This window comes from Ictidomys tridecemlineatus, chromosome 6 (genome assembly GCF_052094955.1).
Source record: "Ictidomys tridecemlineatus isolate mIctTri1 chromosome 6, mIctTri1.hap1, whole genome shotgun sequence".
NCBI classification, from domain to species: Eukaryota; Metazoa; Chordata; class Mammalia; order Rodentia; family Sciuridae; genus Ictidomys; species Ictidomys tridecemlineatus.
The window spans coordinates 4,253,219-4,276,632 of record NC_135482.1 but is presented as its reverse complement, the minus strand read 5'-3'; the positions used below and the strand labels follow the sequence as shown (position 1 = coordinate 4,276,632).

At 58.4% G+C, this 23,414-nt stretch overlaps 1 protein-coding gene and 1 long non-coding RNA gene across 3 annotated transcripts; one reads left to right on the top strand and one right to left on the bottom strand.

Moving 5' to 3' along the window:
- Positions 1-11,980: 11,980 nt before the first annotated feature.
- Positions 11,981-16,287, bottom strand: LOC110599500 (uncharacterized). 2 transcript variants are annotated; one of them, XR_013440167.1, is made up of 4 exons: positions 16,155-16,287; positions 15,207-15,419; positions 13,409-13,962; positions 11,981-12,876 (listed from the first exon to the last, which is right to left on the bottom strand). It is a non-coding gene; the product is annotated as an uncharacterized LOC110599500 (long non-coding RNA). The 2 variants fall into 2 exon arrangements; XR_013440166.1 differs by lacking the exon at positions 16,155-16,287 and adding an exon at positions 15,839-15,980 and having other exon boundaries at positions 13,409-15,419.
- Positions 16,288-16,656: 369 nt separating this feature from the next.
- Rtl6 (retrotransposon Gag like 6) lies at positions 16,657-21,285 on the top strand. Its single transcript, XM_021735472.2, has one exon. The coding sequence runs from the start codon at positions 16,657-16,659 to the stop codon at positions 17,374-17,376; it is 720 nt and encodes a 239-aa protein (XP_021591147.1). The 3' UTR covers positions 17,377-21,285.
- The last annotated feature ends 2,129 nt before the right edge of the window (positions 21,286-23,414 follow it).

The following is a 23,414-nucleotide window of genomic DNA, read 5'->3' as shown; positions in this document are numbered from 1 at the left end:
GAGGGGGGAGCCCCGCTCTGAGCTCTGGCACGGGAGGGGCTGGGCACGGTCCCTAGAGGACAGGCTCTGCAGCCATTGCCATCCCCACTCCCCGTTTGGAGGACAGACCTGCATCTGGGGTGGGTGGCAGGAAGTCCTGAGGCCCTGATGGCAGGTGGCCAGTGGGGCCGCGGGGCAGGTGGGGGTCGGAGCCCTGGCTCTGGAGGCCTGTGCCCCTGAGCGCCTCCCCCAGGAACAGTCCCCAGCTGTCCCCAGCAGGTGATTTCTCAGGTCAAAATCCAGAGACTGCCAACCCCAGGCCCCCCACAGGCAGCACCCGCCTCTCAGCTCGGCAGGGCGCTGGTTTTCCTGAGTGTCCTTTTACGTAGGTGCTTTTTGTCCCCATTGGAACTCAAGTCCAGAAAGACGGCCTCTCCTGTCCGTGTCCACGGCATGTGGAGCAGACTCTGACTAGGAACAACTGGAACAAGGAGCTGGCCTTTCCGCAGCTCCGACGGCCCCTCATCTGGGGCTCAGTGCTTTCCTGGGCATCTGGGGCTCCAGGCTCTGTGCTGCGGGACCTCGCGCCTCCATCCATGGGAGGGTCTCACTGTGCACTTTTGAAGAACCGCGGGGGGTGGGTGTGCCCAGTGGACAGAGGAGCTGAGATCACTTCTGAGGATGAAAACCCCACTTCTCAGGCCTGTGTCCTGGCCAGCACTTTCCCTGCCTCATTTCACCTCATCTTCCCAGGGGCTCTGGAATCACAAAAAGGGTCTTTCATATGCAAACAGCACGGTTCTGCTAAGGAGACCTAGAAAGAGCCCCTGCTAAGTTCCTTCCCACTGCCAGGAAGGCAGCTTGGCTGGAGCCTGGAGGCCCTTGTCCCTGGTGACCTGGTGAGGTGTTGGTCAGCAGGGACGTGGCTTGGGTGGCTGAGTGAGCCCGTCCCCTCTGTGCCTCCATCTCCTCGTTGGTAAGATGGGGGTGATGAGGGCCCTGACACCCTCGGCAGCCCGGCACAGGAGACACGTAGGTCCCAGGAGCACCTGCTCCCCGCGCTGCCCGCAGGGCCACTGCACATGCTCTGCCTCTCTGTGCCCACCCACAAAGCTCCTGAGACGGAGGAGCCCTTGGGATTCCAGTCAGAGATCCTTAGAGGGGTTGATGGCACCCAGAGTGGCCGTGAACCTGGACGCCGTGCACCCTCCATTCATAACTCTGTGCTGGAGGGCCATCACTCCCCAGGGAGACGAAGGACACCTGGACTGCAGGTGCTGCCCCCAGACTCCCGAGCCCCCCACAGGCTCCCAGCTCCAGGGTCATTTGACTGTGCATCGCTGCACGTCACGTCCCTCTGACTGTCCCCAGAGTCCATTTACATGTGTCACAGTCACGGCTGGTCGTGTGGCCTTCCTGATGGACACACACACCCAGGTCCACAGCGGCCCAGGAGCACAGGACGGCGTGGCCAAGGACACCCGGGCGTGTGCAGGATCACACGCGCAAAGCAAGCGGGAGGTGGCCGTCACGGAGAGAGATTCCGCACAAGCCACCAGGGGAGGAGCCAGACCAAAAGGCAGTGGCGCAGGTCCCTGGGTCTTTGTGACCGTCCTGCAGCCTCCTCTACCAGCCTCCTTTTCAAGACCATCGTGGGGATCTCTGGCGTTTTCCTGGGCTGAAGCTGAATGATTTTACTAATAACGGCCCAAATGAGACAGAAATGACATCCTTCACGCTGCCCACAGAGCGGCAAAACTGCAGAGATGTCCCCCGCTGGAAAGGAAGGTCACGGAGCCCAGTTCCCAGCTCCAGGGGAGGAGCAAGAACCCGCCAAGCCTCCATCACAGGACTCTCGGGGACATTGCCGTTGGCAAGGACGAGGTCCCTGCGAGCGAGGGGCAGCCGAGGCTTCGCTATACCCAGAAGCCGCACTGCAGAGGGGGCACCGGCTCCCGGCCGGGGTGGGACCACAGGGGTTTTGAAGAAGGTAAGTCACACGGTGGCGGCCTCCATCCACTTCTGTTTGTAGTGGTCATTTCCCCTGTCATCAGTGTTTCCAAATGACACGTGGCCCACAGATGCCTGGGGGCAAGGGCATGGCCAGATCTGGGTCACCCCACCTACTTATCACCGTCATTTCAAAACCATCATTTACTATTTGTTTACTTGGTCAAAGGCCCTTTTGCCACGTACATTTAAAATCATGTCGGGGTTGTGGGTGGACAGCGCATCTGAGTTTTTATTTTGATGTGGTGCTGGGGATGGAACCCAGTGCCTCACACGTGCCAGGCAAGCGCCCTGCCACTGAGCCCCCGCCCAGCCCCGTCACCACCCACATCTCACAGCTGAGAAGCCCAAGGCTCATGGAGGTGAGCCACCTCGTGGAGGTGACACGGCCGGCTCAGGGTGGGGAGGGACAGGCTGCAGCTCTGTCCCCGGTGCTCCTGCCACGGTGCCACGTGCCTGTGCCCCAGCCGGAGCGGGAAGTGGCTGGCTCCTCCTTGGTGGTGGAGGGCACGGTTCAGGAACAGAGCCCATCCTGGAGCTGCTATGGGTATCAGTCAACTCCGCGCTGCTGTGACTCACAGGACCTGACCTGCACCGTTACGGAGGGGGGACCCTTTATTTGAGGGCTCACAGGTTCGGAGGTCTTGGTCCATCTGTGCGGGCTCCACTTCTCGGGGCTCAAGATGAGGCTGAACATCAGGGAGGAGAGTGTGGCGGAGGGAAGCTGCGCACATCGTGGTGATCAAGAAGCACAGACAGGCTCCCTTCTCCAGATGCAGAATATTTATACCCCACGCTGTGCCCCCGTTCCCACCTCCAGCCACACCCACCGCTTCAGTGACCCCAGGCCACCCCAGCGGGGATTAAGTCACTGATGGGTCAAGACTCTCACGACCCGATCGTTTCTCCTCTGAACCTTCTCGCACGTGCCCCCCGCGAGCTCCTGGGACCCCACACTGCGCTGGTGCTGGTGGGAGGAGGAGCTGGGTGGCAGGTGGGAACTGCGTCCCCCAGGGTCGGGCGACTCCTGCGCAGGCAGAGGAACACTGAGGGGAGCCACCTGCCGGCCAGTGCCCGGACCCTCTCCAGAAGGGACAGACGGAGAGGGTGACCTGGCTGGGCAGGGGACACCTGAACCCAGTGCCCTGCTGGGGCAGGACTCGGAGCCACTGTTTTGAGCTCTCTGCCGGTGGTCTTCAGGCCACCGACTCCCCCTGACCTCACGCCATGAGCCTGTAAACTCCAGGCAACGCTGTCCCCCTCCTGGGACCCTTCTCCCTCTTACCCAATAAACCCCGTCCCTGGCTCTCACCCTCGTGCCCGTGGATTTCATTCTTCTAATTCATCAAACAAGGACCCACCAACCCGCGCTCCGCGCTGCAGTGTCATCTTCTGGTGGCCAGGACGTGGTCTAGGACCGCCCATCTGAACCGACTCTGGCCCACCAAGAACGCCCAGTGCTGTGTAGACGACCGCGGCCGTCTGCTGGGCTCCGAGAGACTCAGCAGTGGAGCCATCTGGGGAGACAGGGACTTTACTTGGCCAGCGTTTGGGAAGCCGTGACGTCCATGGCCCCAGCAGGTCGAGGTGTCTGCTGAGGGCTTGGGGGCATGACCTCAGTGGCTGAGGCTGGCCATCTCCCCTGTCCCCTCCACTGTCCCCTGACCCCGTCCCCCTGTCTCAGCCATAGGTTCCAACAGCATCGTCTCAGGAGGGCCTGCTCTCAACTCCTCTGAAGCCGTTTCCGTCGTCCCACCGGAGCCCCTCGGAGCTCTAGCGGCCACTCTCCTTTCCACCCCCAGAGCTCTCCTTTCCCAGCTCTTGGCGGGAACTATGGGCAGAGGCACTGAGTCCCACGCAGCCCACGAGGATGCCCTCCGGGGGCAGCCCTGCAGGCCAGGCTCAGCGTCCGCAGGTCCCCGGAGGCAGCACCAGGCAGGCCAGGAGGGGCAGCAGCCTGCAGGGGCTCGGGCCAGTTTCCACTGTGGACACCAGGCCCTAAGGACAGTGCGCTCTTTGTATAAGTTGCCAGGGCCAAAAGGAGTCACTGTGTCAAGTCCTAACAAAAAATACAGCCAGGAGGCCTGGCAGGGAGGCCCACGCACCGCGCCTGTGATAAGGGTCATTACCAGACCAGCCCTGAAGGCCCTGGGCACCAACGCCAGCCTCAGGAACTCTCCCAAGGCCTCCCCCACTGCAGCCTCCCCCAGTCACAGAGGCCAGCAGCACCCCCAGACGATGGCCCGGCACGGTGCAGCGGTACCGTGGAGCGACGCTGCTGCTTGTTCCCAGGAAACCCGTTCCCCTCTGTTGTCGTTCAGCTCCACCAGATGCAGGGCCGTCCTCCCCTGGCCCCTGGCCCCGTCTGTCCCGGGTGGTCCTAGAGGACGGTGGCTCTCTGGCATTTCCAGGCCCCCCCCCGTAGGAAAGCTGGGTGAGCTGGACTGAGGGCTGTGGCCACTCTTGAACCTCCATTTGGTCATGCGATGTTTATGTGGTCAGTAGCGGGAGCTGATCCCAGGCAGAAGGGCGCAGCATCTGCCCCTCGGGAGCAGCCTCACTGGGTGAGCAACGGAGGGGGCACAGATGCCTGCCTTCCTGGGCCTCTCAGGAGGTCACTGCGGTCCCCTCAATGGCCCCTGGAGTCCCCATGAGCTCCAGAGGCTGGGTTAGGCTCCTCCACCGAGGTCCTGGCCCTCACTTCTGTGCAGTCCTTTGTGGAGTGTGTGGCAGTGACTCGGGCACTGGCCGCGGTGCCTGGAACTGTCTAGAATCCCTTCAGCCGCACACTGGCCTCCAGGCCCTCGGTGCCCCACCTCCACCAGAACCTCCCCCGTGAGAGCAGTGTCCAGCTCAGCGGCACCCAGGGTCTCCGGCAGTGGCTGCTGACCTCGCCCAGCCCCTACGGCACAGAGATCCTGACTGCCGGAGGGTTCCGCCTGCAGCCGTCCCTGCCCACCTGCCCAGGGCAGCTGGGTCAGTGGGCCGAAACCCCTGCTGCCCTTGCTGGCGGAGGAAGTCCACCTGGAACACACCCTGAATGGCTGTGGCCTCCTCTGCGGGCAGACCCCAGGCCCGCCAGGCTCCTTCCCTGGCGAATCCCCTCGCCCTGACCCACGTACTGTGTCCTCGGCACCTGGACTTGCAGATGGCGCCCACAGGCGTAGTTACTAGAGTTACAGCTCACGGGCCCAGGTACCGTCCCCCTCCGCCCACCTGCCCACAGCCTTCTTCCCCAACTCGGAATCCAGGCAGCAAACAGAAATCTCTTCTGTGTCCAGGACGGCCCAGGCAGGAGGTGTGGCACCGAGTCCCCCGTCCTCCTGGACGCTGCAGATACCGCCGGGCTGCAAGGCTGGCGCAGGCCTGCGTCCGAGAGCACCCCCCACCTGCAGTCCTGTCCGGGGCCACAGTCTCCTCCTGGTGACCACCGTCAAAATCTGGGTCTAAAATTCCTCTGACCCCCACTGGGCCGCTCCACTGGCACCGAGCCACCGGCCAGCAGCGGCCCCAGACCTCGAGTGTGGCCTCCGTCCTCTGCACTGCCAGCGCGGGCAGCAGGGCCTGAGGCACAGGAGGGAGCAGGAGCCTCATCTCCTGTCCTGACTGATTACTCCTCTCTGGAAGGCGAGCCGCCGCCGCTTCTGAAAAGCCGCCAGAATCTGCTCTTTACCGAGGTGTCCAGCTCCTGAGTGATGCTCACAAAGGAGCCGGTCACTGACACCTCGCAGCCTTCCGCACACTGGCGTCCACCTGAGAGCTGTGGCCACTCCACCTGCCTGGCTCCGTGGCAGGCGGGTGACAAGAGCGGGTCTTAGGCACACAGTGAACTCTCCGTCCTTCTGTCTGCTACCGAGGGTCAGGGACAAACCTGCGGACTGGACACTGGGACAGGAAACAGATTCAGAAGTCACTGCAAACTCCATGTGTGTGTGTGCGTGTGTGTGCGCATGCAAGTGTGTCCCGTGTGTGTGTGTGTGTGTGTGTGTGTGTGTGTGTGTGTGTGCGCTCGCGCGCACAGGAGTGGGGGTGGGGCAGGGCAGCACCTCAAAGAGAAGGCAGCCGGGGTCCTGGACACTGGAACAGAAGTTCTGCAGCAGGCCCAAGGGACCGACCGCAGTAGTGTGACGAGTAGCCTGAGCCCCTAGCACCGCGGTCATCTCCTGGGCAGTAAAGGACTGAGGAGCAGCTCTGAGCTCATCTCGGGTCTTGCCCCTGGTTCCCGGCCCAGAGCTCCTACTCCCTAGGAACTTCCTGGGTGCAGGAGTGTCCCAGCGTCCTGGGGGGGGTGTCACCAGAAAGACCAGGCCAAGATTGGAAGCTTGGAGCTTCCAGCTCCACCCCATCCTCCGGAGCAGGGCCGGGGCTGACAGCAGGGCCACGTGATGAAGCTCCCGTCCAGTCCTGGGGGGCTTCCAGGTTGGCAGCTTCCTCGTGCCAGGAGGACGGCCCACCCTGAGCCGCAGGGACAGGGCTCCTGGGCACGGGCCCTTCCAGATGCCGCCCACGCACCTCATCAGGCTGCTAACGTGGTGTCCTTGGTAACAACGGGTGAATGTGTCCCCTGGTTCTGGAGCCATGAGGCAATATTCAAAACTGAGGAGGGGTCCCGGGAAGGCCACTTTTTAGCCAAGTTGGACAGAAATGGGGAGCAGGAAGGAAGACGGACACACGGTATCTGGCCTGGCAGCCTGGAGCAGGTGTGGGGACTTCGGGGACACAACGACCCGCCTCAGCCCTGAGTCCTCAGAGGCAGCCAGCGTCTCGGGAGAGGGACGGACACCTGCAGAGCCAGTGACAGCCGACAGGTCCCTGTGCCAAGCACGGGCACCGCCTTCTGCACCCTGGGGTTCACGCTGGCAAAGACCCCCCCCCCCCGGTTTCTCCCTGGTGAAGAGAGACTTTATGTCAAGGGACCCTGCAGGTGGGCGTGGGACGACGGTGACGTGCCTTGCCAGCGCCCGACTCAGCACGAGGACTCTGCCTTCCAGAGAGGAGTAACGGAGCCAGGGGAACCAGGTGTGGGGAGAGGGACAGGGGACGCGGTCACAGGACATCTTCTCCTGCGTCTGCCCCTCCCAGGAAGGGCGCTCTGAGGGTCGGGGGTCGGGCGCTCTGCTCAACAGTGGGGACAGGACGTCCTGCCCGCCCGCCTACCTGGGAAGGAGCCGAGGGAGAAGACAGAAGGGAGCCACCAGCACCTCAGAACTGGGGCCTGGCTCCGGCAGGAGGTTAGGGAGGCCTGGGCCGGGGGTGGAGCAAAGCTGCGTCCAGAATCTCCCATGAACTTCCCCGGGGCAAACGGACCTGAGAAGGCTACTAGAGGAGGCGCACAAGCAAACAAGGGCAGGAGCCAACAGAAGGAGAGCAGAGGAGGAAGCAGGGCTGGCCCAGAGGAGACGGAGGGGCTCAGCAGGAGCCAGGGGCGGGCAGCACCAAGGGCCATTCACAGGAGGCAGAGTGGAGCTCCGCAGGTCACCACGGGAGGGAAGGGACAGGCTCTGCTGACCTGCAGCCATCGAGAGGCCACTCAGACGGTCAGGCAAATCTGAGACTGAACCCGTGGCAGGCAACAGAGAAGAAGCACATGCAGGGGGCCTTCGTGAGTCCAGCACGGATGACCAAAGGCCCAGGAAGGACAGGGATCGGACAGCGGCTTAAAGACACGTAGGTCCTCACACCAATGACTGGTGTTGCCCTCGCCAGGATGAGCATCATGGGAGAGGGGAAAGGAAGAGCGTGAGAGAGCGTGAGTGGGAGTGTGAGTGTGAGTGTGCGACTGTGTGAGTGGGAGTGTGTGTGTGAGTGTGAGTGTGCGACTGTGTGAGTGGGAGTGTGTGTGTGTTGTGTGACTGTGTGAGAGTGTGTGTGAGTGTGTGACTGTGTGAGTGGGAGTGTGTGTGTGTTGTGTGAGTGTGAGTGTGTGTGTGAGTGTGAGTGTGCGACTGTGTGAGTGTGAGTGTGTGCACAGAAGTGTTACATGTTTGGATGGACAGAGATCATCAGTCTCGGCTTGTAGTTAGAGTGCTTCTCTCGTCTTTGAGGGAGACTTGCTAACCTGATAACCAGGTGGTTTTCTCCTTTATTTTCTTTAAAAGGTTTTAGAATTTCGCTGTTTATCTTTAGGTCTTTAATCTGTGCATTAGATTTTTGGGGGGTGAGGTACCACAGGGGCGCTCCACCACTGAGCCACATCCCAGCCCTATTTTGTATTTTCCTTAGAGACAGGGTCTCCCTGAGCTGCTTAGTGCCTGGCTTTTGCTGAGGCTGGCTCTGAACTCACGATCCTCCTGCCTCAGCCTCCTAGGCCTCTGGGATCACAGGTGTGAGCCCGTGCCCCTGGCTGTGCAGTAGATTTTTGCAGAAGGTATGGAAATAAACAGGTCACACCCTCCAACACAGCAAGGGGAAATGAGAAACATAATTAGCAGGAAAATCTCCCTGAAAGAACCCTTCAGAATACAGAGTGTGGGGAGAAGGAGAAGGAAATGTGCAAGGTTGTTGAGCAAGGAGAGCGCCGCTCCAGGGTCCAGGGGCGGGAGAGGAGCGAAGGTGTGTTTTTGAGATGCTCACTGAAGCTAAGGTGAGGGGCCAGTCCTTGAAGGCGGGAAAACGAATCAGCTCCAAACAGAATAAGTGATAGAAAGTCACATTTAGGTAAAGAATAACAGGACAGAGTGCGGGGAGCAGGGGAAGGAGGGAGACCGGTGTGTGTGTGTGTGTGTGTGTGTGTGTGTGTGTATGTGCGTGTGTGCATGTGCGCGTGTGTGTGTGTGAGAGAGAGAGCACAATGCTTCCACTAGCAAAAATGGTCATCTAAACATGGTGAGAAATAGCAACATGCAGAAAGAAGATAACTGTCTACTTAGCAAGAACACGTTACTATTTTTTTAAAGAATGAAGGTGAAATAAAGGCATCTTCAAACACTCAAAAAAAGAAAATAAAAGAACTGTAAGAATCTGCCCCAATGGATTGTCATTAGAGAGAATTCTAAGTAAATATGAAAATAATAATTAAATCCGATGCCTAAGAAATAACGATGCACAAAGGCAGTGAAGCAGGAGGAGACTGATTAGCAGAGCACAGCGCCTGGCGGGTTAGAAAGGCGTGCGTTGGTCTTGCCCATCAAAGATACGGTCTGGATGTGAGGTGTCCCCAAACTCACCTGTGGGACAGTGCAAGGCGGCTCAGAGGAGAATGACTGGGTTACAAGAGTCCTACCCCAGTCAGCGAATTCACCCCCTGACAGGATTAACCCTGTGGTCCCTGAAGAGGGGGTGTGGCTGGGGGAGGTGCTGACCAGGGCGTGGCCTTGGGGTCTACATTTGTATCTGGAGAGTGGAGTCTCTCTCTGTGCCTGATCACGGCGGGAGCTGCTTCCCTCTGCACAGTCTTCTGCATGATGTTCAGTCTCTCCTTGAGCCCCGAGGAATGCACTCCGCTGTTTATGGGTTGAGACCTCTGAAACCGCGAGCCCTTAAATAAACCTTCCCTCCTCTCCAGTTGTCCTGGTCGGATCCTTCAGTCACAGCAGTGAAGAAGTGACTGAAACAGGAGTGACAAGAATTAAAAAGCCTTTTGTGTTGCTCAGAGAGAGTCAAGATTCCCAATGGATCTCAGAATTCCTTATTAAAATCACATGGTAACCTCTCAAGGAATGAAAATGGAGTTTATAACTTTAAATTAATAGAGGAAGAAAATGGAACGAGGTAAAGGCACTTCATCCAAAGAAGTCAAGGGAGGAGAGGAAAGAGCAGAACTGGTGGGATAATTTGAAAGCCCCAAAACTGTATTCTAACTACAATAAATATAAATGAAGCAAACCTACTACTAAAAGACAAAGATCATCATACAGGATTTTACAAAACTCTAGCTACACATTATTTGTAATAGACACACCTAAAATATAAGAGCATAGAAAAATTGGATGCCACTCACTAAAAGCTCTATCAATACCAGGCCATGTGATTTCTTTGTAAAACATCTTACTAGAGATTAAAATCCTATTCACAATGATGAACAGTTCCATTAACTAAGAACTGTGTATGTACCTGATAACAGAGCATCAAAACATAAAACAAGAACTGATAGAATCATAAAGAGATCAGTCCACCACCATGTGGAACTCTCACTACCTCTCTCTCAGCAACTGACAGGTCGAGAAGGTGCGAGTTTGGGAGAGATACAGAACAGCTCATTAGCAAAATCACTACGCTTAATTTAAATGACACACATTGAACCCAACACCAGACAACCCAAGATACCTTATTACGTACATGCAATATTTCAGAATTCACCGCCCACCCCCGCCCCAAAAAAATTGAAATCCAGAACACTCCTGATCCCAGGCCCTTTGGTAGGGGACAGACAACCTGTAGCCCACAGATCTGGACCCAGTGTCCCCTCCAGTCACTGCCTGCACTGTCCTTCCCAGGACACGTGAGATCTGGGGTGAGAACTCCATTTTCATCTTTACAAACTTGTGCCAAACGGTTTTCTAAAGAGACTGGTACCAGTCCAGGTCCAAACAGAGAACTGAAGACACACTGGATCCAGGGGGGCCAGGAGAGAGGATTCCAAGGCCCTTCACACCAGCGCCCTTTAAGAACCGATGCTCTCTCTCCAACAGGAACCCTGCGGAGCAGATATTCAGGGACCAGTGAAGGGGAGCACGTGATCAGTATTTGCATCCAAGCCACCTCTGAGAGTCTAAAAATCAAAGCAGAAGCTGCGTCGTCCATATTAGGAAATATTCTCGTCCACAGTTGGGGGGGGGGCTCTGAACATTTCTGTGACAAAGTTGAGTGTGAATAGAAGAACAGGCTTCAACCCACAGGGTGACCTTCTTGGTTTTGTTTGTCATTAATCAGCCCCTAAAAACCACTGGAAGCCTCGGGAAACGGCTCGGTACATCCACCCCGAGTCCTAGCGCAGGCTGGAGTGTTGCTCAAGAAGTTTTCATTGTGTCCCATCTGCAGGAAATCTTTTAACCAAAGTGTTCAATAAATGAGTGCCAAGGACTGCCGCAGCCTGGCTGCAGAAAAATAACCGGGGGGTGACGAGCAACTTGTGTACATTGATCCAGCAGGAGTGGGAGCCGTTTATTGTAGGACAGGAGGGGTATATATATACTCCACACAGCTTATCTCATTAACATAAACTAGATACAGCCGTCAACCAATCAGGAATCTCCACACTTAATGGCTCGCTGGCGCCACCTCACAAACCACTCCCTCTGCACAATGCCAGGCGCCATCCTGACTTGTTTACAGACTCTAACAAAGGACTCTGAGCTCTGGAGCGTCAGTGAAGCGGAAGGATCAGGGACACTTGGTGCCAGAAGAGAGGCTACTATCCTCCCCAAAGCCAAGGTGGAGACATGAATTAGGTGCGGAGAGCGCCGTGGGGGAAGAGGTCCAGCGTTCAATGCATCCTTGTTTTAGGAATCCGCCAACACACGGGAGGTCCTTTTCATGAGAGTCCTCGTTCTAACTGGGAAAATTCATATGTGGAAGGGAAGGAAATGAAAAGGGTTTATTATTTTGGAGCATCTAAATTTGATGAAATGTTCAAAAGAATCATGATCTTTTTTTAAGTTTCGGCTCATAGAAATATTCATAGAAGAAAGTCCCCCGAACAGAGGCCAAAAGACTGGGGACACCTGAGCTGGGCCCTTTACCCATTTCAGTGGAGAAGAGGAGAAGCGAGAATAAATACCTGCATTCAGCCTCGTCCTCCTGAGCTCACCTGGCACCTCTGCCTGCAGAAAGAGAATCTTCCCAGTTAAAACACGGTCTGCAGAGAAGAAGAACCCGAAGACGCCAACAGACCCGAATCCACGTTCACAGAATGCAACTGTGGTGAGACGGAAAGACACCAAATCAAGAGTAAAAAGACCGCACTGAAGGAAGAAAATCAACTTCAGAAAATCATCAGGACACCTACAGGTCTACCCCCGCCGTAATCTGACGCGCTGGACGATACGTAAAGTTCAGGAAACACACGGTTTTAATCACCTTTACCACTTGCCCTGCAAAGCACCCCCACGCCCCTTGTGCCCGAGGGGCACCCTTTGCCATTCCCACCAGCAGGGAGGGTCCAGGTCCCCGCTCCGTCACCAGCACGTCATGATCTTTTAGAGGAGGGCAGCACTGGGGCTGGGAGTGACACGGGGTTTGGATCTGCGTGTCCTGGATGGCGGCCGAGGCCGGTATCTTTCCCGTCCGTCTGCTCTGCAGGAGGCCCGTTCAGATCCCTCCCGGCTCACTGGAAACCTGGGCTGTTCGTCTTTTTTTACGGAGTTGCCAGAGTCCTCTGTATACTCTGGATCGTGGACCCTCGTCAGATCCACAGGGTGCGAATACTCTCTCCCCTCTGTGTGTCCCACGTCCTTCCCCACCTGGACAAGTCATCTGAGGCGTGAACCCGTCGATGCTGGTGAAATCCGGTTTATCAATCCTTCCTCTTGACGCTTGGACTTGAGCGTCACGTGGCAGAAACCATCGCTCCTTCCCAGGCCACAGGCTCTGCCCAGGTTCCCTCCTGGCCTGACGGTGCTGCCTGTCCCTCAGGCCCTGGGTCTGTCCCCAGCAGCGCTGTCTGGTGGGAGGTCGGGGTCTCGCACACACTCGGTGCGGTTTCAGACACTCTTCCTGGCTTGCTGAATGGTGGTGGCCCCTGGCTGAGGAGGAGGTGACCGTGTGCGAGGCTTCGTATTCTTCATCTCTGCGGCTTCGTGGGCCGGTTTTGAAGTGGCAAAGTGTGGCCCTTCCACCTTGTTCTCCTGAACGATCGTCTTGCTGCGCGAGTTCCTTGGAATCTCTGCATGAATTTCAGATCAGCACACGCTGCCAGGCAGCCGGCGTCTCACGGGGATCGTGTTGAATCTGCAGAGAAATTTTTTAAAAAACAGAACACTTTTTTGTAGTTGCAGAAGGGCAGCAGGCCTTCATTCTGTCTGTTTTTATGTGATGCTGAGGATGGAACCCAGCCCTGGGGTGAGTCGGAGGAGCCTGCTGGTGCCTGGCTGGGGCCAGCAGAGGTGGCCGTCTGTCTGCCTGGTCACCCCCGCTGGGCTTCACCTAGGGAGTGGGACCTGGTGCTGAGCTCTCTCCTGCACCTGCCGCCTGGCGGGCCGCCAGCTTCTTCCATCCGAGTCTGGGACAGGTGAGGCCCGAGCAAACCCGAGCTCCCCAGCCAGCAGCCCCCTCCCCACCTGTGGGAGTCCCGTGGGGTTTCTTGTTAGGTGTGAGCTTTGGGAAGGAACAGGAAGAGCACATTTCCTCCATCTTCCTGGAAACGTGGGTCAGCCTTATTTTCTTTTAAAAGCCCCCCTCTCCCCTGCCCTCTCCCCGCATCCTGTTCTCTTCCCAGACAGCATCAGCCTTTATTTTCACGACGCACCCAAAAGAAGCTCACCTTAAAGTCCTTTCTTCAGATGGTTCCATTAATTTCATCTGAAGTTACTAATTCAGACTAGGGTTTATCAGCCATTCTTCTTCTTCTTTTTTCAGACATTCAAAACTTTATTTTTAAAAAATTGCCTTCATGATGGATTTGAATCTGGGAAGTCTGTTGTTCTCCACACAAAGAGCACATCCACAGGTTCAGCAGAGAACGTCATTCTTGAAAGAACATCATTCACAAGGTCAAAGATGACATCCACTGGCACGGACCCACCTTCCCCGGGGCAGAGCCATCCTGGGATCACTGAGTGCCACCGTTTCTAGGGTTGACTTGAAACCAGAATCTCTGGCTTAGTTCCTCTACTTCACACCGAGCAATAAGAACCAGAAATTCCACCAGGGAAAACGGCTCCTAGAAGAGTCCCCAGAGTTTCCACTCGAGACTCGGCTGGGTTCTTGTTTCCCACTGGCCCTTGGAGGGCCTCCCCAGATGGAGGTCCACGATTTGCACCTCTTTGGTGCCAAGGTGAAGGAAAACTCTGAGCAGATCAGGATACTGGGTGTAACCTGGGATATTTGAAAACACTGGCTCAGGTGAGACTGGACGTGCACCCACGGGTGTCGGTGTTTCCCAGGCCCCGGGGGTGGGGGTGGGGGTGTAAAGGAATCTGGAGAGGCCTGGCCTTCCGCCCACAGGACAACCAGCCCCTGGACAGAGCTGCCGGGCCTGGGTCCAATCCCGACCAGGAGCCAGAATTCAGGACAGGTTTCAGACACCAGGCCATGACTGACACAAAGGGCAGGAGGCGTCCTCCTGGTCACTGCTTCAGGCTACAGACCAGGGACCGTGGAGAACAGGGAGTCCTGGCCGGCTTCGGGGCTCTGGTCCCTCCCCTGCCCTCCCCAGCGGCAGCCGTTGGGGGTACCTCCCCCACTCCCTGGTCTGCAGTTCAGAAACGTGGTTTTTTAAATCCATGATCAAAGGGCCATGAGATCACGGCCGTGTTCCTCCTTGTCCCAGGGTCACCCCCTCGAAATGACCGAACCGGACTTCCCACACTACTTTCTGACGTGGGGGTGACTCTTCTCTCCCCTGGCCCCCACTTCAAGCAGAGAGCCTGGCTCTGCTGCTGCCCCGGGTCCTATCGTGCCTGCGACCCTGAGGCTCGGCTGTCGGTGTCTAGAGCACAGTGAAGCCCACTCCGTGAGTCCAGCGTCTGTCCACTGGTTTCTTGGTACAGTCTGCTGCCAGGTGGTCGCAGCAGAGACCTGTGCTCATGTCAGAACACAAGTCACAGCAACATCTGGATCAAGATCCAAATGTCCTTCCTCTGTTTTTCTTATTTTAAAAAATAATTTAATTTTGCTATATTTTATGGGCTGCAACCTTCTATCCCATTTGAAATAAAGTGAAAGCCAAATCAATGAAATTCTCTTTAATTTCATGTTTTGTTCATTTCTGAGGTGAATAAAATGCACCATACCTTCTGTGCCCCTAGGAATTTGAGGTGGATGGTGTCAACACACCTGGAATTCCACACCTGAGCTACAGCAGACCCCACATCTGAGCACAGCAACCCTGACACCCTGGACGAGAGACGGATGGGGACCACAGGAGAGGCCAGGATTTCTCTGTGTGTTTGGAATAACGGAAGGGGGTGGCAGAGAGGACGCGGCCAGTTTCTGCTTTTGAAGTCCCTGACCACAGTCACGGCTGTGCAGCTCCTGCCACTTCATACAGAAGACCTCACCAAGTTGTTCAAGGACACGGCTCCTATCTAAGTGCCGACACCCCCACACCCCATTCCCACCTCAGAGTGAAAGCCAGAGGTCTGAAGGAGTCCAGTCCAGTGGCAGGTCCAGTCCCCCTTCAGGCTGTGCCCTGGAAAGACGGGTAGGGGGTCCTTTCTCTCCAGCCAGGCCCCCAGCTCAGCAAGGTCAAGCTGGGAAGGCATCTGGGTCTCCAGTCACCACACTGGCACCCTTTGGTCCACTTTCACTCTTTGGCATTTGCCCCAGGGCACCTGGCAGAGAGAGAGGTTGGGATTTATGTGCAAGTGTGGTTTATAAAACTCCAGTGTGGAAAATAAGACCAGGACCTACCCACGGGGATGGTGGCACAGGATTTCCAGATGCTAGTCAGAAACTGAAAATCATGCTTCCCAACTATCCTTAGTGGGAAAACCCCTCAAATCCAGTGTGTTATTAAGGTCACAAAATGGTTCATAAGGAACAGATATTAGTGCTTTGTAGTAGGATATATCATAGAAAAAGGACGGGATGGAACTACAGAAATATTACTATTCCCTGGGTGAAAAAAGGTTAGATTTCTCTGACTTTTCAAGATTTGCTACAAAGAACATGTTCTACTGAATTTTAAATGCAAGTGCAATAACAAAAGGCAACTTCATTTTTAAAATAACCGCGACCCCTGTAAAAAGACCTTTGTAAGCACGAAAGGAACCTGCAGCACCTTCCTCGGTAAAGGTCTAACAGCAGCCACGGTTGCCGCTGATTGGCTGCCGCGGAGGGTCAGGGCCGGTCGTCCAGGAGGCGGGGCTTCTGCCCACTTCCGGGGCGGGGCCTCGGCGGCCGCCGCGCGCTCCGGAGCCCGGCAGTCTCCATGACAACCGGCGAGGCCCGAGCGCGGCCTCAGCGACGCCGCCACAGCCGCCGCGCCGACCCCGCCCGCACAAAGGCCGCGCGGTGACCGCCCCCCGCTGTCGCCCGGCCCCGCCCCGCCCGGCCGGCGTCTGCACCTGCCGGAGGCCGCGCGCCGCCCGCGCCCGGAGCTGACCGGGAAGCAGTTGTGAGCGGCGCCGCAGTGACTCATCCGCCTGGTCGCGTCCCGGAGCGGGCCATCTTGGTGGCGGTCGGCGCGGCGGACCCAGCCTCGGAGACCTCAGGTACGCACCCCGCCCGGCCCGGCGCCCGCGGCCGCAGGTGCACCCTTTGTTCTCCCCCAGGTGGGCGCGGGGCTCCTCCCGGCCGCGCGCCCCCGCGCCCTCGCGCGCAGCCGGAGCCGTGAAACACCCTCCGCTTGTCCCCTAGGGCCGGGAGCCAGCCCGCCTCGCCCAGTCGTGGCCTCTCGAGGTCTGCAGCGAGGAGCCGCGTCCGGAGCCGCTGGACCCCGCCGCCTGCCTGGGCTGGCCAGCCCGCCCCGCGTCCCTGCGCCTGCGCTCGCGTCCCAAGGCCAGATCCGGGTTTCCGCCGCCTCTGCGCTCACCCGTGGGCCTCTGCCTGCGGCTGACCTCGGCCAGCATGGTCCAGCCGCAGACCTCCAAAGCCGAAAGCACGGCCTCGGCAGCTTCTGCAAACGCCCAGATGGATGACGTGATCGACACCCTGACCTCGCTGCGCCTCACTAACTCCGCGCTGAGGCGGGAGGCCTCCACGCTGCGGGCCGAGAAGGCCAACCTCACCAACATGCTGGAGAGCGTGATGGCCGAGCTGACCTTGCTGCGCACCAGGGCTCGCATCCCGGGGGCTCTGCAGATCACCCCGCCCATCTCTGCCATCAGCTCCAACGGGACCCGACCCATGACCACACCTCCAACTTCTCTGCCGGAGCCCTTTTCTGGAGACCCAGGCCAGTTGGCGGGGTTCCTGATGCAGATGGACAGATTCATGATCTTCCAAGCCTCCCGCTTTCCGGGTGAGGCCGAGCGAGTGGCCTTCCTTGTGTCCCGACTGACAGGGGAGGCGGAGAAGTGGGCCATTCCCCACATGCAGCCAGACAGCCCCTTGCGAAACAACTATCAGGGCTTCCTGGCCGAGTTGCGGAGAACCTACAAGTCCCCGCTGAGGCATGCGCGGCGCGCCCAAATCAGGAAGACTTCCGCCTCCAACAGGGCGGTGCGAGAGCGCCAGATGCTGTGCCGACAACTGGCCGCAGCGGGAACCGGGCCCTGCCCTGTGCATCCGGCCTCCAACGGGACCAGTCCAGCGCCAGCCCTGCCCACCCGAGCCCGGAACCTTTAGGGATCCGACACCCCCCTGTAGCATCTGCAGTCACCAGGTAGCAGAGGCTCTATGCTGCGGAGAAGAAATGTGCATACAACCGTATTGCCCCACTTGAAGACATCCCTCCCTGACTCGCCGTCCATTGGAGGTCTTCCTTCCATCCTCCTTGGTGGTCACCCCTGTTGTGCTTCCTGTCATGGGCTAGCTCTGCCTGCTGCCCACTGCATGCTTCCCTCTTGCTTGCAGCCCTCTACTCCAGTGGTCACAACCCTGCTGTCCCCGCACACTGACCCCACAGCGCCCAGGGACTATTTGGGCTAACCCTCCCAGCCCTGCTGTTTGTGGATGCTCCTACTGTACCCCTCTCTCCAGGTGCCCTCTGCAGCTCCCTGCCAGCTGCCCTGCCCTTGGCAGCGAGCTCTGGATGGAAAGAAACAAGTTTGGCCAAGCTGGTGGCCTCTGTGTACCTGGAGAGGGTCTGGCTGCCTGCCCACCACGGATCACCAGCCTTGCCAGGACCAGTATAGCCAGCAGGGCCTTGTTGTTGGCCAAGTGAGCACTCTGCTGGGGGCAGCCCTCGCCATGCAGGTGGACGCAGTTTGGCGTGCCTCATTGCTCCTCGGAGAAGGATGACCCTGCAGCTGAAGGGGAAGCTTCCAGAAGATGCCTTCCAGTGTCTGATGGCACAGGAATGGGGAACCTGCACTTGCCCACTGAGGAAGGCCACAGTAGATCTGGGACCCTGGGCAGTGTCATCAGGCTGCTGTGGCACTGCAGGCAGGCGGAGGGGGCACACTGGTGACTCTGCTTGCTGTCCTGGGTCTCCAGGGGGGCGCTCACAAGCTGCTGGTGTTCAGTCACCCCCTCTCCCCTCGTCACTTCATGGTGGGCCTTGCCTCGGTTGAAGCCCACTCCCTTCTCCACTCAGGTGCCACATGGCCTTCACCTCGGCCTTTCAGCCATCCACGCCATCTCCAGGTCTCCAGAGATGCCACGTGGCGTGCCCTCCCCACGTCTGGGCCATTTGTCCAAGAACAGATAGACCCCTCTTAACGAGACCCCGCTCCTCTGGGAAGCATCATTAAGCACTAAGACCTGGTGTCCTGCCCCTGGTCACCCAGCTGGGGTCTGGGTGGCATGGTAAAGGTGAAGAGCTGCGGACTGCCTTGGCCTGATCGGTGACGATGCAGGACATGGCGTGCATGTCCTGATGGGGAGGGACAAAACGGCCCTGGCTCTGGGTGGAGAGCCTTGGTCTCCTCTCTGAGGTACAACCAAGAAATCACACCCTCAGGGAGGCTGGTCAGGCCCTTCAGACTGTGGTGCTCCTCCCGCATTTCAGTGCCAAGCCCGCTGCGTTTACAGGACACCCGACCACGGCGGGGCGTGGGGCACCTTCCTCTGCGTTAACCTGCTACGTGAGTGGTCCTGGCCTGACCACAGGAGGACCACATCTGCACACACCCCCGACGCCTCTGTCTTGGGGTCCATCCCCTCTTCTGGAGAGTTTTGATGATGCTGGGAAAAGTGACCATGATTCCAAGCAGCCACTGCCGTGTAAGGCCAGGGTCTGCAGGCTGCTGGGGCCCACAGGCAGGCCGCCGCTCGTGATGGGCTCTGTTAGCCCCGCTGCCCTGCTCAATAGCTGCCGGATGCAGGCTTCCGGCTCCCCTGGGGCAGCCCAGACTGCCCAGCGGGACCATGGTGCTCAGAGTGAGGCAGGACCCCAGCACTCCAGGGCCTGCCCGTGCACAGCTTCCCAACGCTGTCTCCACGCACAGCGCCCTCCCTCTCTAGCAGCTGTCTGGGTGAGAATGGCGCCTGCCAGGTAGAGGTGTCTCTAGGTGGCGGGTACAGTGGCATCTGGGGAGTAGGGGCCTGTAGGGGGACAAGACACCTGGAAGGCTTCTTCAGGCCCAGCCCAGCCAGGGAGGAGACCAGACGTGGAAACACGTGTGTCGTGTCACAGCCCTGGCTCTGCCTGGTGGCTCTGTGAGAGGGACCATCTGCGTTAGGTGTGGAGATTCAGAGTTGGGCTCTGCACACTCAGGACCAGAGCCCTGCAGGCCAGGCTGGCCGCCTCCCTGTCCATGGCCGCTGCAGGGCCCTTGTTTCCTGGGCTGGCGGCCTGCGGCTTGCTGCTGCTCTGGGTGCATTTGGTGACTTGGTGGTGTCCTTCTCTTGGTGCTTATGTTGGGGGGGGCTGCCATTGTGTATCCTTGGCCCTCTCGATAGCTCCCTGCACCTCGGAACCTGGAGCAGATGAGAGAGGGCCCAGGCTCCCCTCTGCCCTGGGCTTGGAAGAAGCCCACACTGACAGTGCTGAGGGGCCTGCTGAGGCTCTAGTGTAGGACATCTTAGTCCCTAGCCCAAAAGGCTGAGACCCAAGCCCCATGCAGCCCCTGAAGGAGACCATAGTGATGGGCGGGTGTGGCTCTGAGGACGGTGGGGAGGGAGGTGCTTTGTACAGTACATACTTTGGGATTATTTCTCTTAATTTTAAGAAAACAAGTAACAATTTACAAAACGGGGTCAGGAGTAGAGTCGACAGTGCATGTGAGGGAGTTCTGTTTCTCGTGTTGTTGACACTTGGGGACATGTTGTGGCTGCTGTCTGGGCTGGTGTTGCCCATCTGGAGAGTCGGCTTCGCTGCGTTCCAGGCACGGAGGTGAGGTTTGCTACACGGCGGCTCCTGGCCAGGGTGTAGTGTGACCTTGGGATTCACTTTGTGTCCTGAAGCGTTTTGGTGACTTCTAGGAGCCAGCCTTGGCCCCAAGCGAGTATCCGTTGAGGTGTGGAGAAGCCATGTGACGGTGTGGCAGGCCCACCGACAGGAGCCCGTGCCGGGGAGAACAGCCCACTGCGTGAGTGTGACCTGGGCACTCGGCCTGCAGGAGAGGAGGGGCTGCAGGGACACAGGCCAGGCTGGGTCAGCTCAGGGAGTGTCCCGAGGCTGGACAGAAGGGGTACACTGGGGCAGGATGCTGGGTGACGGGGAGATTCTCACAGAGGTCCCCTTGAGGTCCTGTCTTATGGCCTGAGCCATGACCCTTGTCCTCTTCTTGGGAAGCAGTTGCTTAGGGGCTTGGAGAGAAGGTGGGAGATGGCTGCTGGGCCAGCAGGACCGCGTCCTCCTGTGGTCAGGGCAGGGTGACCCTAGTCTGTGGCAAGTGTGCTTGGAACTGAGAGCTCTGGGGCAGCTTGGCAGCATCTCGTGGGAGTTAGGGGCAGTGTCTCGTCTCTCAGGGTCCCTGTAGGAAGTGGCGGGGCTGGCCCTGCACAGGAATGTTAGTGCTCCGCAGTGTCACTAACTTGGCAAGCCAGGGACACCGTGACCATGTCCTCCGTTCTCTGAGCAGACCTGCACAGGAAGGAGATTTTGGAGTCAGGTGGAGGGAGACGTACAGGGTGACACCTGGTGTCCCTCCAGCCTACCCCCACTGCCCTGCGTAGTTTCTTTGTGTTTTCTTCCTTGTGACATCATTCCACGTGGCTGTTGTCACCAACACGTCCCGGGCGTTTCCCGTTGCTGATCATCACATGTGAAGTGGCTGTGGAAGGACAGCAGAGCTGTCAGGAGCTGATGGAGCTCTGCACAGGTGTCTCCAGGTGGGCCACTTCCCCGTGACAGCCTGGGGTGGGGGCTGGATAGAGGAGATGGAGACCTTCGAGGTGTTCATGACCCAGCAAGGGTCGGGCCGTTGTGCCGGTATTGGGTATTGTCATCAGGCTGAATATTTGCTAATTTGATAATGAAAATAATGGGCTTCTGTTTGAGTTTCGTCTCTTTGGTTTCCAGCTCAGCTGAACCTCTGTTCACGCCACGCAGCTGTGTCTCCCCCCTTGTGGGTTGTCAGTGTCCTTTGCCCGCCCTACGGGGTCTGAATGTTTGTATGAGTTCATTATCTATTAAAGACACTAACCCGGTGTGTGCTCTTGGCTCAGTTATTCCAGGTTTTGCTGGAGTCTGGACACAGCCTGCACCCCCCTCAGTGCCGCCCACCAGACTGCAGCATGAGGCCACAGGGACTTTGTGTCTGCCTGTAACACGGGGCCAGCAGGTGCAGGAGTGGACGGCTGGGTCTTGGGGTCCCCAGACAAGCCCCGGGCGGCCCTCACACTCTGGTCTCTGCCAGAGATCACTGAGGACCCCAAAGAGCATTTTCTCACATAGGTTTTTTCCTACCAACACTTACCCCATTATCAATTAAAACAAAGTTTAAAAATGTTATTTAAAAGCTAAGATGGAACTCATGGTATGTCAACATAAATATCAGTGTCAGTGAAAACCATTTTCCAAACAAAAGCCCAGTGGGAAGGGCGGCGTTGTTGTGCAGCTCTGCAGAGTCCCTCACTGTGGCTCGTGGGAGACGCTGGGGTCTCGGACCTGCTTCTGAACTTGGCCTTGGACCTCTGAAAAATCCCACTGAAGGTCAGAGCCTCAGTTGGCCTCAGAGACCCCCGGAAGGCCCCACTTTGAGAACCACTGGGTGTGAAGGGACAGGAGGAGACAGTCCTGCCACTTCCATGTGTCCCTTGTGTGACTTCTTTCATTGCTGTAAACTTCAGGTCCTTTCCCCTCCTAACCCTCGGCTCCATGGGGGTGGATTTGGCGTGGGGCGTGGAGCAGGCCCTGACAGTCTGTCAGAGACCCAGGGCTGTCCTGGGACATGCCCGGGTGGTAGTCTCACTTACCACGGCCACAACCCCTTCACCCCCTCGGGGTCCTGCATCCTGCCCCTCACCCACTCTTCAGACCTAGGGGCCTGTCCCGCTCTTAGCCATTTCACCAGATGATTAAAGTGATTCTGAGGTCCGACACCAGCAGGGTGTGGAAGGCACCCACCAGGGGCCCCTTCGCCAGCCAGCAGCAGGCGTGGCTGGGGGCTCCACGCTGATCCTGTGCCTGCTGGCTGGCCTGCTGCGGCCTCTGTCCTCGGCCACGCTCAGGTGAGTACTTGGAGCCCAGCTGATGTCCCCAGATGGCTGGTCCCAAGAGATTTACAAGCACCTGGCCCTGCCCTGCCCTGCCCTGGCCTGACAGTGCAGAGCCGAGGGGCCAACCGGCCCAGTCTGGGGCTGGAGACTAGGGCCTCTGCCTCAGGGACTGCGACTCTTGCTCCTCTGGGCTCGCGTCCATCCTAAGTGACCCCTGTACTAAGCGATCACCAGCAGTGTGCACAGGTGTCCCCATTTTGTAAGAGAAGAGACCAGGACACAATGGGCGTGGGGCTTGGTGGCAGAGGGCTGCCCCAGGCGCAGGGTGGCTGGGCCACGCCCTGAGCAGCTGCTCTGCCAGGCTCGGGTGGGCGCTGGGGACACAGCAGCCAGAGCCTGGAGACTCCATCTCTAGCCATGCCGTCCCCTCCCAGCAACCAGGTGTCACCTGGCCTTTCCTTCATCCCAGGCCTGGCCTGTTACCAGGCGACTGGCTTCTCCACAGTTCTCAGACCACCGCGCCCCGCTCAGGCCTGATGGGCGGTCTTGCTGCCACCTCGCCCTCATCCACCACCAACACCAGGACCAGGTCGGGGGCTGCTGCGGGGCCCATCTGTGCGCCCACCCCCCCCCACCAGGTCACTCCTACTGATGTTGTCACCTGCCCTTGTCGCTGACCTTGCATTCCCCTCCCCACCACTGTGCTCCTGGAGGGAGGCTGTTCGCCTGCCGTGTCCCCAGCGCCCACCCCGGGCCTGGCAGAGCAGCTGCTCAGGGCGTGGCCCACCACCCGGCACCCAGGGCAGCCCCCTGCCACCAAGTCCCACGGCCATTGTGTCCTGGTCTCTTCTATCTTACAAAACGGGGTCACCTGTGCACACTGCTTGGGGTCACTCAGGACCCACGGAGCCCGTGAACACCATGACCTGGCCGCTGGGAAGGTGACTCACAGCCGGTGGGGTTCCACCTTGGACTTGCTGCACTGACCCCGAGGCCCGTGTCCTCCAGATCTGGCTAGTTCACAGCCTTCATCTCGTGAGTGACGCTGGGTGGACATCCCAGCCCTGCAGGCCCCCAGGAAGGGGGCGTCTGCCGGCACGGTCAGCGGTTCCCTTCTC